General features: G+C 55.8%; 4 protein-coding genes across 4 annotated transcripts; 2 read left to right on the top strand and 2 right to left on the bottom strand.

The window, feature by feature from the left end:
* Positions 1-490: 490 nt before the first annotated feature.
* Positions 491-2644, bottom strand: A1O3_01316 (uncharacterized protein; the record flags this gene model as incomplete). The annotated part of the gene is made up of 1 exon (XM_007731464.1): positions 491-2644. The coding sequence occupies one exon, from the start codon at positions 2642-2644 to the stop codon at positions 491-493; it is 2154 nt and encodes a 717-aa protein (XP_007729654.1).
* A 1035-nt stretch (positions 2645-3679) lies between these two features.
* A1O3_01315 (uncharacterized protein) lies at positions 3680-7771 on the bottom strand (the record flags this gene model as incomplete). Its single annotated transcript, XM_007731463.1, has 1 exon — positions 3680-7771. The coding sequence occupies one exon, from the start codon at positions 7769-7771 to the stop codon at positions 3680-3682; it is 4092 nt and encodes a 1363-aa protein (XP_007729653.1).
* A 679-nt stretch (positions 7772-8450) lies between these two features.
* A1O3_01314 (uncharacterized protein) lies at positions 8451-10244 on the top strand (the record flags this gene model as incomplete). Its single annotated transcript, XM_007731462.1, has 1 exon — positions 8451-10244. One exon carries the CDS (start codon positions 8451-8453, stop codon positions 10242-10244), a length of 1794 nt encoding a protein of 597 aa, XP_007729652.1.
* A 931-nt stretch (positions 10245-11175) lies between these two features.
* A1O3_01313 (uncharacterized protein) lies at positions 11176-12357 on the top strand (the record flags this gene model as incomplete). Its single annotated transcript, XM_007731461.1, has 1 exon — positions 11176-12357. One exon carries the CDS (start codon positions 11176-11178, stop codon positions 12355-12357), a length of 1182 nt encoding a protein of 393 aa, XP_007729651.1.
* Between the last annotated feature and the right edge of the window lie 1755 nt (positions 12358-14112).

Here is a 14112-nt window from a genome sequence, read left to right as displayed (position 1 = left end):
ATATGAATATAGCGATACTTTACTATACTTTACTATATCTTTATAAGGTCCGGCCGGATCTAAGTCCAGGTCTAGGTCCTAACTAATATATATATTATACCATCCTCACCCGAACCCTAGTTCAAGAGGTTCTGGTCCAGACACAGACACAGACACAGACACAGACACAGACACAGACACAGACACAGACACAGACACAGACACAGACACAGACACAGACACAGACACAGTCTAATCACCATGATCAGAACCACCGCAACTGTAATATAATGTATTTATATAAATACCTATACCTATGACTGCAACTGTAACTGTAACCGTAACCGTAACTGTAACCATAGTCATAGCCATAGTCATAGTCAAAGCCACACCTATAGCCATGACAATAGTTATAACCATAGCCATGACCAAAAGAAAGCGTCAGTGTCAGTGTCAGTGTCATTGGCCAACCATTCTCATCCTGACCCTTCATTAATGTCATTATTCATCATCACATCCTGACCATATAGCCAGTTCGGGCGAGATCCATCAGAGCTGCGAACAGGGCGGCGTCTGCGTCTGTGTCTGCGTCGTCTGTGTCATCGTCTTGCCTCGATCTTGATTCTGCGTCTACCTTAGACTCGAACTCAGAGTCGAACTCCAACACAGCCTCTGACTTGGACTCCAACACAGCCTCTGGCGACGACGAATCAAGCTGTTTCTGTTTCTGTTGGTATTTCTGTTGGGGTTTGTTCTTCTTCTTTGTCTCGATCCGACCCTGACCCTGACTCAGGCTCTGCCCCTGCCTCTGCCCCTGACCCTGGTCCCCAAACGGCCTCACGTCCACTTCACACCGCGTCCCCCGGTCCGGCAGCCGACCGGTCTGGAAATACCGCCGCACAGCCTTAGCAGTACACAGCGACGGGGCGGCGAAGGAGCAATGGCCCTCGGCGAGCTGCTCGAGCAGCACGGAGGCGGGGAAGCGGGCGGCCATTCTATGTGCGTTGCGTAGCGGCGTCACGGTGTCGAGAGTATTGGAGATCCAGAGGATGGGATGGTGAGTTGTGATGGTTTCTTGTTCTCCTTGTTCTCCTGCTTCGTCTGCTCCCTCGCCTGTTTCACCTATTCGATTCTGATCCCCCCACCCTGCCTCCCGCCACTTGGCTCTCGCCTTCCAGCCAGCACAGGCCAGTCGCGTGTGTGCCCAGTAGTCGCCCATGGCGGAGCTCTGGCGCCGCAGCATCTCCCAGTACTCGCGAAACTCGTCCTCGGTCAGGCGGCCGATGCCTTCGGCGTCGGTGCACAGGATGGCCGAGGTGGCGTCGAGCTCGCTCCAACCGGGCACGACGCACTCGTCGGAAAACGGCCCGTCGGCCTCACACTGGGCGGACCGGCAGCGGCTGTGGCGCGCGAACTCGGCCGCCGACTGTTTGTAGTCGGCGAACAGCGCACCGGGCGGCGAGCCGTGCGTGATGTCCTGGAGCAGCTCGGCCATGACGGGCGCCAGTGCCAGCGGCTGATATAGCGCGTTCTTGACCACCATCTTGACGTCGCTCCAGGTGATGATCTCGGGGCCGCGACTTCGACTTCGACCAGGCTCACGCCCACGCCCACGCCCACCCTGCTGGTTCTGGTTCTGCCTCTCCCTCTGCTGCCTGGTCTGGCTCTCCCTCTGCCTCTCACCCGGCACCGATAGCGGATCGGCCCAGATATCATGCAGCAGCTTGTTGTATGCGGCCTGGATGGCCTGCGCACCGCCGGGCCGCCAGAACGCACATCGCTCCGGCCCGGCCTCGGCGCAGTAGGCCATGATCTGCTGCAGAATCAAATCCGTGTCGGCCAGATTCGCCAGCCACGGGCCGTGGTAGTAGTCTTGGGCGTCGACCACGCCGTCCAGCACCAGCCGGCCCACGCGCTCCGGGTACATGGACGCAAATGTCGCGCCCACGATCGTCCCGTACGAGAAGCCCCAGTAGAGCAGTTGTTCGCAGCCTTTGCGCCACTTGGTACGCTGTAGGATGTGGTGTTGTTCTTGCTGCTGCTGCTGCTGCTGCCGCTGCTTGGTATCTTGGTCTCCCTGGACATGTCTTGCGTCGAGCACTACTTGTACTTCCGCCGCCGCTTTGACTCCCTCTCGCTCACGCCACTGGCCATGCCGCTCGATGATCTCGACCATGTCCGCGGCGACAGGTGTGGTGTTGACGTGTTCGAGGAAGTCAATCCCGGTCCCGGTCTCAGTTCCATTCTCCGACCCCGACCCCGACCCCCGTCCGCTCGAACAGCCGTCGGCAAACGCCCTCGCCCGTCGCCACGCCGTTCTCAGCGATCCCTCCGAGCTGCCCAACAGCCCTTCCGCCTGCACCTGCAGCTGCCACGTCTGCCGGGCAACGCTGTCCGGGAAACACGCCAGCACCGGCGTGCTGTGGTTGACGCCTCGGGGATCGAAGCCGATGATGTCGAACGACCGGTCCCCATCGACAATCTGCCGCATCTGCGGCCCGTCGTTCAGCACCTTTGCGACCCCCGACCCGCCGGGCCCGCCCGGGTTGACCAGGATCGCGCCTCCATACCGCGCATCGCTGACGGGGACGGTGGCCGGTTGTCTGACGATGGCCAATGCCACCCGATCCGGAGACTCGTCGGGCTGGTCGCTGTGGTAGTCCATGGGCACATCGAGCCGCGCGCACTGCAGTCCATCATAGCAGTCGTGGTATTGAAGTTCTCGGGACGGCGTGACGCTGGACCAGTGGAAGGGCGTTGTCTCGGCTGACCCTGACCCTGACACCTCTTCAGATAGTTGGTGCTGTTGCTGGTGGTGCTGGTGCTGTTGGTGGTTCTGGTGCTGGTCTCCAGGCTGAGCCAGTGGCAGAGGCAGAGGCACATGCAACGGCGAGAGCAGTGGCCATTTCCCGCCGTGTAATAGCAGTCCAATCACTGCGGCCACAGCCACGACGAATTTAATCCTAGAGATAGAGATAGAAATAGAAATAGCCGCCGGTCGAGGCCGACGTCGGTCGCGTGTACTAGCCCAGGGCTCGGGCGCAGGCTCAGACCCGACTGGTTTCAAGGCCTGAGCCATTTCTCACACAGGCCTTAGGAACGCTCACCCAGAGCATACATAAGCATTGGTCACGCCGTCCAAAAGCTCGGCCGGGCCATGAAGATGTGTCGATGTCGGTGTCGGTGTCGGTGAGTATATACTGACTGTACAGTACGCAGTGCAGGCGTACAGGTAGGTGAGGAGGCAGGAAGATGAAGGTGAGGTGCGTGTCTTATCAGCTGGACAGTTCATGCATGTAGTACTCCGTACTTCGTACATAGCTTCTTGTCAAGCCTGCTAAGTACCTAAGCCTTAGGATCCTACAGTAAGAACCCAGCCCCTCGACGCCGATCAACGGCCTCCTAAGCCTTAGGGCCTACTGTAAGCCCCTTAGCCCATCAATGCGACCACTTGACACCAGCACTTTCATGATAATTAATTGTGACTTCCGTTTTGGCTGGGCTGCGAGATTGATATTGGTTACTACCTAAGGTATTGATCGGCTTGACTCTGGTCTCCCGACTGCACTGCCACTTCTGGGGTACTACTCCAAAGGCAGGGAACGACGACGACGACGAAATACAGAAGCCTTGATCCAATGGCACCCTTCGCCTGGTAGACAGCCGTAGCCGTCTCCGTAGCCATCTCCTCTCCTCTCCTCTACACCCCCAAGTCTCGACCACTGATCAGATCCATGTCGGCCCGCACCTCCCACACACTCGCCCCCGCCTTGTCCGCACTCGCCACTCTCTGTTGCGTACTGGTCTCCCACCACCGCTGCACCAAGTTGCCGTCAATCACGCCTCGGCCCCCTATGCCGTCCGTCTCGACCTGCCGGTATGCCCGCGGATTCAGACTGCACGCATGGAAGTCCAACGTGGTCATGAGGGTATTTTGCAACGTTGACAGCCGCCGGTACGTCGCCTCTGGAACCGGCGTGAGCATGCACAAAGAGCCCTCCTGCGTGCTCAGAAGAATGCGATGCCGCTCCTCCATCCCGATAGCCCCGGCGCTGTCTGGAGCCATGTCAGCCTCAGCATGTCGTCGCCGCTGGGACGGCGACGGGACCCTCGGCGGAAGCAGCACCATCTTGGTCGGTGCCGAGCCAGTGCGGAATGTGCTTCGGAGCAGCAGCTTGGTGCCGCGTTCGGCCTTGGGATTCTCCGGGTCGTACTGCAGAACCCGCATCAGCCCGTCGTCGTCGCTCGAAATGATAAAGAGTTGTTTCCCGTCGGGCAGAAATTCGGCGGCCAGCACCGCCGGGTTGTCAAGATCGCGACCGAGAATCTGAAGCTTGTATGGCTCCTCCGAATAACCCACCAGCCACAGCCCGGAGAAGGCGTCTCCTAGGATACACAGGCCCGTCCCCGCCAGCTCGCGGGCCACGTGTACATAGTATCGCATGTCCAAAAACGCCACCGGCAGGATTGACATGTCCTCCTTGAGTCCTCGCACCATGCACTTCTGGCCCTGCGCCGCCAGCAGGAACCCTTGCGAGCCGATGTCACACACCGCGCTCACCGCGCCGCGCACGTCTTCTTTCGTGACCAGCTTGAGTTTGAGGTTGCTCTCAGGCACGTCCGGTTCCGGAACGACGTCGACGACATCGAAAATGTACAGATTGCCTCGGGTCGTGACGTTCTCCCCCTTGGCAATGGCAGTGCCAACAACAATCAGGTCTTTCCGCTCATGGGTCTCTTCCGACACCTCGAGATTGTGACTTTGCACCGAGAGAACTCTTTCGCAGGCATCAAACTGGTACTGACTAATAATCGAGTGGCTCTTTGCGCTGAGAAGCTTCAGACTGCTCTGGATCGTAGTAGGTAGGAATCTGGTGTCTTCGTTCTGCCATTCCGGATGCCATTCGTCATCCTGAGGGAGCCGGAACTCGGCCATGTGGTTGGTGGCCAGAACATACGAGTCGGTGGGTGCAAAGTAGGCCACCGAGGTAATGTCCTGCCACAGCGGAACCCTTCGGATGACCCAATCTGACAGGCCAAGTACCGTCGATTCCGGCAACTCGCAGAACTTGATTTGCCCGTCATCGTCGACCAAGGCCAACCCTTGCTGGCACGTCTGGGTGTGAACGGCGCTCATTGATTTGACGTTGCCAGAGTTCAATTCATAGACGTGCGGTATCGTCGACGCTTCGCGTATGATCAGCGACGGATGAGGCCCAGGGACGAACACCGAGGCGTGACCGGCGATGTTGTTCATGACTTGCATAGACTGCCTTGCGGACTGTTCACCGGTCACCTCGTTCTCAACGGGGTTTTTCGCGGCCTTGGTCATGACCTTTTTGAACCGGAAGCTTCCCACCACGTCCGGAATTGCAAAGGGTTCATAAATCAAGACATCGCCGGTCGTGTTGCGAACCACCAAATATGGTCGGCGGTCGGTGGTATTTCCAAGATCGGCCAGCAAAGCTTCTCCAAGCTCATCTTTGCTTCTCCAGTGCTTGGGCAGTTGCAAATCCTGCATCAAATAAGTCGGGAGAAATGGCAAGCTATCGCATTGAAACACTTGGATACTGATGTTGGGCAGGGACAGTAGCACGAAGTGGCCTTCTGACGTCAAGACGGACAATATCGGTCCGGTCGAAGCAGCGCTGTCGTAGAATCGAGAAGTTTGAAAAAAGTCTTTCGTGTCGGGGTAAAACGTCGCAGAGAGTATCGACTTTTCTTTCAGAGCGTCGGGCAACTCGACCTCGTCGAGTTCGCCCGCCTTGTCGGCTTTGAGCAGAGTCAGGGTTCCATCGTCTTTGGTCAGGACCAGATACGGGTCCGCGAAGCTGGCTCGGACCAACTTGGCCATCTGCCCTTCTTCTTCATCGACAATCGGGAAGATTTGCGACAGAGCAAATCCGGTATCGTAGACGCGGATTTCTGTGGGCACGACCTGCACAGTGTGGTTGGTAGCATTCAATTTGACAACTGCGATTGCTGAACCGGCCGATTCGTCAAACTCGGAATCATCCATGGGACTAAGATCCCCGTCAATCAGTCGATACAGCGTCGACCTGCCCGCACCGTCATTCGTTATCTGGGAGATCATCACAAGGTCGTCAAGCTCCTCTTGGACTTTGTCGTCTGAGGTTCTCTTGCCCGAGCTGAAACACCAAATGCCCACGGCATTCTCGGACTTGATTCGTTTGGTGACCCGGGGTTCAAGGTGTCTGGTCAGGAAAGCTAGACCGCCTGCGTGGCCCCGTCCATAGGCAACAGCCAGTTCTCGTTCTGATTCCTCACTGTCATCTCGTTTGCGCTTTCCCCCACTTGTAAAAGCCATGTCGTTGATCGGTGCTACACAAGGGAGGCGATCCAGAAATCGGAAATTTTGGCCGCTAACATCCGTCGCCGAATTTCCATTCAGTCCATCACCGAGTCCAGCATAGAGGTCGTCCTCATCTTCGATGCCATCCTCACCGATGGTGTCTTCGAGCTCGACGCCGTCGGTCTGGGGTTGGGATCGCGATACTGTCCGCTTCGCTTGCGTAGGCTTTCTGCCCGTAGCTAGCAAGACAGAGTCGGATTCTTCGCTACCAATGAACAGGCAGTTGGACCCGAGATTCGTGCTGCAAGACGCAGCACCCAGTACCACCCCCTGTGATTGACCTTCGCCGATTCGACGAAGGCCCATGCTCGAGACCGAACGGCCATCCATTCGGAAGGTCAAAAGAGCAAGGTCGCCAGTCTGAAGAATCACGAGCATATCTCCGTTGTTGTTACCCAAATGCTCAATTTGACAGCCTTCCAGTTTCAGCGAGTATTCGGAGTGATCAGCCATGGAGAACGAGGACGCCTCTTTGGCAAATTCGTTGACCGCGATGGCATTGGTTTTCCCGCTCTGATCAACATGTATCAGTTCGTTGCCGCCGATCAGCAAGGCCCCTCCGACAGGCGGTGGAAGTGCCATGACCCGGTATAGGTCGTTTGGCAGCTTTTGGACCGACTGTAATGTGGTCGATGCCTTCTGCTCCAGGTCGAGCGCGTAGACGGCGTAGATGGTGACATCTCGTCGTTCGGCACTCATGTTGGATGAGCGTGCAGCCGTTGAATACAGGATTCCAATGGTGGGGTCTCGATATTCGTGAAGGAAGGCCATGTCGACAGGATGCAGTAGGCCAGGATCAAGGACAGTGAGAGGGAGAACAAACGACGGGCTGAAAGGTGTGTCTGGACTGTCGTGCTGCATCTCATTGTGTTTGGTTGGGGAATGCCGTTCCTTGGCCTCTTCATCAAGCTCATCAAAGTCTTCGATTGCCAACTCGTCTCCGGCCTGATGAAAGGGGATGATGGCGAGATTACTGACACCAAAGTTGAAAGCGGCACATCTACTCGATGGGTCAATTGTCAAATGGCTGACAGAGTTCGACAGATCAGGCTCCCACGGGATAGATTGGAGATCTAGATGTTCGTAGTAATGTATTGACAGCGTAGATATGCTATGCAGTGCCGGATCCCATTCGACCAACGTCAGCTTGGCATCCCTGAAGGCAACAAGCACGGCATCTCCACCACTTTTCGAGTCTGGAATTTTGACTCTGCCTAATGAGGTGATAGTACCGGCAAGATTGTACTCGGCCACCAGGACAAGCTTGCTATCTTGCCCATGGCTGAGGTGCTTGCACTGGAAGATTTGGAGCAGGGATGTTCGTGCCACAACGAGGTTGTCGGCCTTGGCGGAGGTCAATGGAACTGAGAGGGCGTGAGTGACACCCGAAGGCGGGATCAATTCAGTGTAGCAATGCATTTGGTATCAGGTTGCCAGGACGGCGCGTGTCAAAGATGGAAATGGTGGGAGAGGAAAAGTGACAGGGTCCAAAGTGGCCGGATCATGACGCCATCACAGCACAGCCAGCCAGCTCTATTCGATGTAGCGGGTTTGAGGGGCGGGCGAGGGAACAGAGATGAGGCTGAGCAAGGAGCTTGCGGTTGCTGTGCTGTTGCTGTTCAGTTTCAATGTCGCGTTGAAGTTCAAGTACGAGGGTCCTTCTCTGTCGTGGTCAAGTTTCTGATAGCTTGGCGGTCACGTGCCATGAGCCCTGCGCATGCACGTGATAATCTGCCGCTATACCTGAGCTAGTCCGCAACAGGCAAGACCAACACACCTTATTAGACGCGACTCAGGCTCCTGGCCAGCTCCAAGCTATGACGACGGTGCTGGTGCTGGTGCTGGTAAGCCCGTCCAGTTGCACCTTGATTTACGAACCATCTGACCTCGACGGATACTACATCCTCTTTGCTCAACCCCTCCTTCTACGACGCCATTGCCCAAAAATCTCGTCTCCAGTCTCCGACTATATGTACGGAGTATGAGACAGGAGAATCTGCCGCTTCCCTCCTCCCCTTGATCTCTCGACCGTCCGCTTCCTCCCACCGATATGCAGCTCCTCCCCTCGACACAGATGCTTGGCCCGCACTTCTCGACAATGGCCTCAGCCGGATACATCCAAATCACCTTGATTTGGGTGGTCTACGCCGTCGCCATCCTGCTCCTTCTGTCCGTCGCCTCTCTATTCGTCTATCTGTACCAGGCTCATCGAGATCGCTCCGCGTTCGTCACCATTGTCTGCATTTTCACCATCACATCGCTCCTCGCGACTGTCCTGCTACTTCCGGTCGACGTTGCTTTGGTCTCAAGCACCTCAAGTTCGAAACTGGGCAAGCGGAAAGACTGGGCCAATCAAGACAAGGTCGACAATATCACATTCACGCTGCGGGTCGTCTATTACTTCCTCTACTCGCTCGATGCCGTCCTTTGCCTGCTGGTCATTCCGTTCGCCTACTTCTGGTACGAAGAGTACGATGAGGTGGCTCAAGAGGAAGGATCTCAAACCTTCGGGTCAAGGTTCTGGGCTGCGTTCAAATACACCCTGGCCTTTATCTTTCTCTGCCTTGCTATCTTCCTGGTCGGCTTCTTCGTCCCAGTTGCACGTCATCGTGAAGGAGCACACTTCGACCTGGATTTCTTCAAGAAATTGCTGGCTGAAAATCATGGTGAACGTGCTCTGACATTTGCACTGGGCCTGTTGATTACTATTGGCGTCATTATCTACTGCTTCTATACGGCCGCCGGTCTGGCCCTCCTCCCTGTGACGTTGATCAAGTCGGCTCCTGGTATCTCAGCCCCCGCCTTGACCGAGACCACTGCCACACAATTGGAAAGCAACCTGGAGAGACAAAGGCAGCTTGAAGGCCGAGCCCAAGGAAACCCGGACGGCCTATCATCCAAGGACCAACGAGAACTAGACGCCTTAGTCCGAGAAGAACGCACTTTGCGCCGGCACCAACGACTTGCTGCGGAAGCGTCAGGTGAGGATCAGAGCATATGGTGGAGAGTCTGGCTGAAACTCGAGGCCGTGTTCCGTCCCATCAAGTTGATACTCGGAATACTACTGGTGATCGTCGTCCTTTTGGTCTTCGTGAGCATGGTCATCACCGGCGTCGACAAAGCTAAGAACTCGATATGCAAGCGACATTGTGGCTATCTTCTGGCCCATAACCATATTTTTCAACCGATCAATTGGATCTTGGTCACGTCAGCAAAGGTCTTCCCCATTGACTACGTGATCTTCTTGTTCCTGGTGCTGCTGTTCTTCAGTGCCAGCATCATTGGGATTGCCACTATCGGCATTCGAGTTCTCTGGATTACTGTCTTCAGAATTCGCAAGGCTCATACTTCGCCGCAGGCCCTGCTTGTCGCCACAGTCATGCTGACCCTCATGACCCTGGCCATCAATTATTCCATTGCCATGATGGTGGCTCCGCAATACGCCACATTCGGCGCTCAAACCTTCTGCGACCATCCTCCAAAACATCCCGGGGAACAGCCAGACTGTTCAGACCATATCGGGCATATTATTCCTTGCCGGGAAGCAACGGACAACCCAGCTGCTCGCAATGTGTGCACACCATCCGTGGTGTCGACCTTCCTCAACCGTGTCACGGTCAACTTTCCCTTCTTTGGCGTGGTTGATTTCTGGGCTCAGTTTGTTTTCTTGGGAGTTTTCTTGTTGGGGTTCGTCTTGTTGCTATTCCGCACACCGAAGCTGAGCGATCCTGACGCTGAAGAGGACGCGCTCGAGGAGGAAGAAGAAGGTCTTTTGGCCAGTACCGGCAGGAGGTTCGGCGCGACCTGGCAGGACATCACCGGTAGGGTGAGTCATCCCGGCGGGAACAATCATCCGCAAGGAAGAGGATCCAGGGATGCGGCAGCCGAATGACGTGGCCAAAATTGCTCTGTGCTTCCCAGTCGCTGAGAGACTGGTGACAAGGCAGCATGTGGACAATGGTGTTCTGGAAGAATCTAATATTCATTGCTGAATCAGACTCTGGCGGGTTGTTCAGGGAAGTATCATGTCAAGCACTGGCGTTCTGAGCCTCGGACGTAGTATAGCTAGCAATGGCCATGACCTTGACCATCTTATCGCAGGCCGTCCACATGGTGTAAAATTACGGCAGTAAGTCCTCGGCCAAATGCATTATGGGCGAAGCTCGTATTTCCCATTAATCCACATTGCAAATTCTATTGTTTGTGACGAGGAGCCAACCCGGTCACGAGCAGGAACAAAGACGACATATTGTACCTAGCAAACAAGGCATCTCGGCGTGCCGACGTTGCTGGTTCATCAGGTAGAGATAAAAATTGGGTATTCGATACACACCATAGAGATACAGGAAGAGCATGTTGTCCTTGAGGTCCAGGTCCGCTGCGGACAAGCGGTGAAACGGACGAGGCGCCAATGCAACCCCTGCAAGACCAGGCGCCGGACCAGGTACTGCATTGCATGTCAGTCAACAGCGCTCGCGACCACGTTTCCGTCAGTGCCCTCTGCCAACAGTGCCCTCTGTTAACAGACGGCGACTATGCAGAAACGGGACCTCACAGCCTCGCGCTGGGCAAGTCCAGAGGTGCGAAGAGAGTGTGAATTCCAGCTCCAGGCGCGCTCGACAGCCTCAGCCTCACCACACAAGAACGGCGTCAATGTCAAGGTCGCAGAGCATCAGGCCAGCTATCATGGCCATCCGTCTACGGATACCCAGGCGTCCTCCTCAAGATTGACGTCGACACTGCCACGAGCTGGGAATGGGGCGCCAGGAGGAGGAGCGACGACGATCCCGTCATCATCAACCACGACAACAACAACAACAACAATGACAGCAGGAGCAGCAGGAGCAGCAGCAGTACCATCGACGACAGCCCTCAGCTCGGCCCAACGGCAGTATCTGGGCCGGCAGACGGAACTGCAGCGGTTCCGCAGACTGTTTCGCCGGCTGGCGTGGAAGGCGAATAGTCTGACGCACTGGTCGCATCGGGCATTGAGTCTGGCACAGGAGTATCAGAACCAGAACCAGAACCAGAATCAGAACCAGAACCATGGTTTCCAGCACGGCCACCACCCTGATCACGCCCGGCAAGGCAATCCCGCTCTCGCTATCGGCCCTCGCGCGTCGTTGGGCCGCTATGAGATGGTGATCGACCCGATCGAAGCAGAGCGACAGTTCAAGATCGACTTCTTCGAGTTCTACGCACTGCTCGAGCGCGGCCTGATATGCCTGCTGGGCGTGTGGGGAATTGTGATCACCGCGACTGTTCCTACTTCTTCTTCTTCTTCTACTACGGCGGCACCCACTGGTCGTGATGTCGATACCTTGACCGCTAATCGTACCTCGTCCTTGTTACCAGGTGCACCGACAGCAGCGACATCGACATCGACATCGACATCGACATCATCATCACGCCACCTGAATCGGCACAGCTCTTCCGCGGATCCCATCATCGGCGACTCGCGCACCTTCCACGGTGCGGCGCACCGGTTCCATGCCAACGTGCTCGACGCACTCGACCACCCTTCCAGCCCGCTCCACGACGTTCTGGGTGCCGACTCGGGAGATGTCAGGGCGTACATCGGCGTGGCGAAAGAGTTCCGGAACAAGTGGAAGGATGTCGAGCAGCGCCCGGACCAGTCGTTCTTGGGTGACGACCGCGCGGAAGAGGAGTGGGCCTGGGCCAAGGTCAAGCGCTACGAACAGGTCTTACGGGATCTGCGACTCGATGAGTTGCTGGGCACCGTGCTCGCCGCCCTGGAAGAAGCTGGGAGACGGGCCGAGGCCGAGGTGGCTAGGTTGGAGGAAATGCTGGGGAACACGGCGACAGTGGATGCGAGAAACAGCAGGCGTGGAGGGGGAGGTGCCGTCGGAGGTGGCGGCGGCAGCGGAGGCGGCGGTGGTGATGCCAACGGTGACGACGGGGACTTTGATATGCTCGATGCCCCCTTCGAGGTGGCTATGGCCGAGCGCGTGGAATATGATTATGATTATGAAATGGAGTTGTGATCCTATGCTTGCGCTGGCGTGGCGGGAGAGGGCACAGGAAACGCTCACACGGGCGATGTTTGGTCACGGTCTGCTAACTGGGAGTAAAACAAGTCTGGATCCAAATATCATCTCAATCTGAGGTCGACCGGGAGTTACTGACTCTATGCCTCGTCATTCTTGGCCACCAGCCACTACACACCACACACTAAAACAACACAGGATGTAGTAGTAGTAAAAGAAACACAAAAACAATAACAAAAAAACAGAGCAGGCGAGGCTCGAACTCGAACCTCGGGTGTTTGGACAAAAACACCACCCTACCCAGGGGGGCCCGTGAAGGGTCCTGGGTAGGCGAGGTGAAACCTGGGATTGAACCCAGGTTTTTTTTTTGGATGCAGGGTGGAATCGAGTGTAGTCCTATTCCTTAACCACCGTTCTCGAGCCGAAGCTGTCCTCAAACAGAGTGGAAAGGAGTAGGCACTCGAACCCCCTGTCATCCAGACGTCATGGCCCAGTATATGGTTAGGAGTGAATGCAAGGCAAGATTGCCGATGCGAGAACTGCTCAAACCACTAGACCATGCGTCTCTTGAATTGTTGAGGAGTATTCTGCGTCTGCAATGAATAAACAGTCAATTTCCAGGGCGGACCGGGTGACCACGTGCTGTGCTGCTGTTGGGCTCTTGCTCGCCAAGAGAGCTGCGCAGTTTGGTTCGCGTTCGGAAGCGTTGTGATGTGATGTAATGTGATGCTGAAGGGCGCCCTTCAAGTTGCTGTTGGGGCCCAAGTCCGGGTTTGCAGTGTTCCCGACCTCCTTATTCGCAACATGTCGTGGTAGTTCTCTGCTAGAGAACAACGAACAACAGACGGTGGAGGATCCTCGCATACACAACACCTCAACAAGGACATCGCATCCCTCGTCAGCAGCAGCGATTGCAATATCGGCCTGAGAACGTCGATTGGGACCTCAAAGACGGATGCCTACCAACTTATCTCCCTCCCATCGTCAAGAAGATGGAGAATGGCAGTATCCAGCACTGTTTTCTTCCACCTCGGGGGAAGACGCCACGTCTCCGCTTCCGTCCACATTGAGAAGAATATCTCTTCGGCCTATATTGTCATGGCTTCTCGGCTGTCGAGTGATGACGCCGCCAGTAACGTCCTCTGTGACCCTTGTGTTCGAAATTTCCCTGCGGCTTTATCGTCAGGAGTCAGGAGTCAGGAGTCAGGAGAAGCTAGGCTGTGGAGTCTGGCCGGAACGTGCCATTGTCAAAATAGCTGGAATCGGGGGGATCAAGAATCCAGCTGCCTTCGAAACACACGGTAATAATAAAGAAAACACATTTCTTTCAACTACCGTTCAAAGATTGACAGATAAGTTGCAAGGCCAGTGGATGGGTGCTGATTGCGGTAGGTATCAGAAATTCGGCGCGGTCAAATATCCTGGTCCAGTCTTGACGTAAGGCTGGCGCCAATGACAGCTCGTGATTGAGTGCTGCTGCATTCATTCATGCGGCCATGTCATCAAGCTCTTTCTGCCTGGTGCTGGTGGCTGAAATCCTACATCCCGGACAACATGGTCGGAGAACGCCCCCTTGACGTCTGTCAGTGGCCTCGCTTCGATCTGGGAACCCGATGTAGATCATTATATCGACACTAGTGGTGATCAACCTTCATGCAGCGTTTAGGCTTTCGATGCCTAACGCGAGAGCGAGCATGGGGCAGTTTAGCTCATTCCTATTCCAAACCTCTCCGAAGAGCTTCTCGTTATAGG

Source organism: Capronia epimyces, assembly GCF_000585565.1.
Source record: "Capronia epimyces CBS 606.96 chromosome Unknown aczIQ-supercont1.1, whole genome shotgun sequence".
In the NCBI taxonomy this organism is placed as follows: domain Eukaryota; kingdom Fungi; phylum Ascomycota; class Eurotiomycetes; order Chaetothyriales; family Herpotrichiellaceae; genus Capronia; species Capronia epimyces.
The sequence above is the reverse complement of the archived record's forward strand: the minus strand, read 5'-3'. Positions and strand labels throughout refer to the sequence as shown.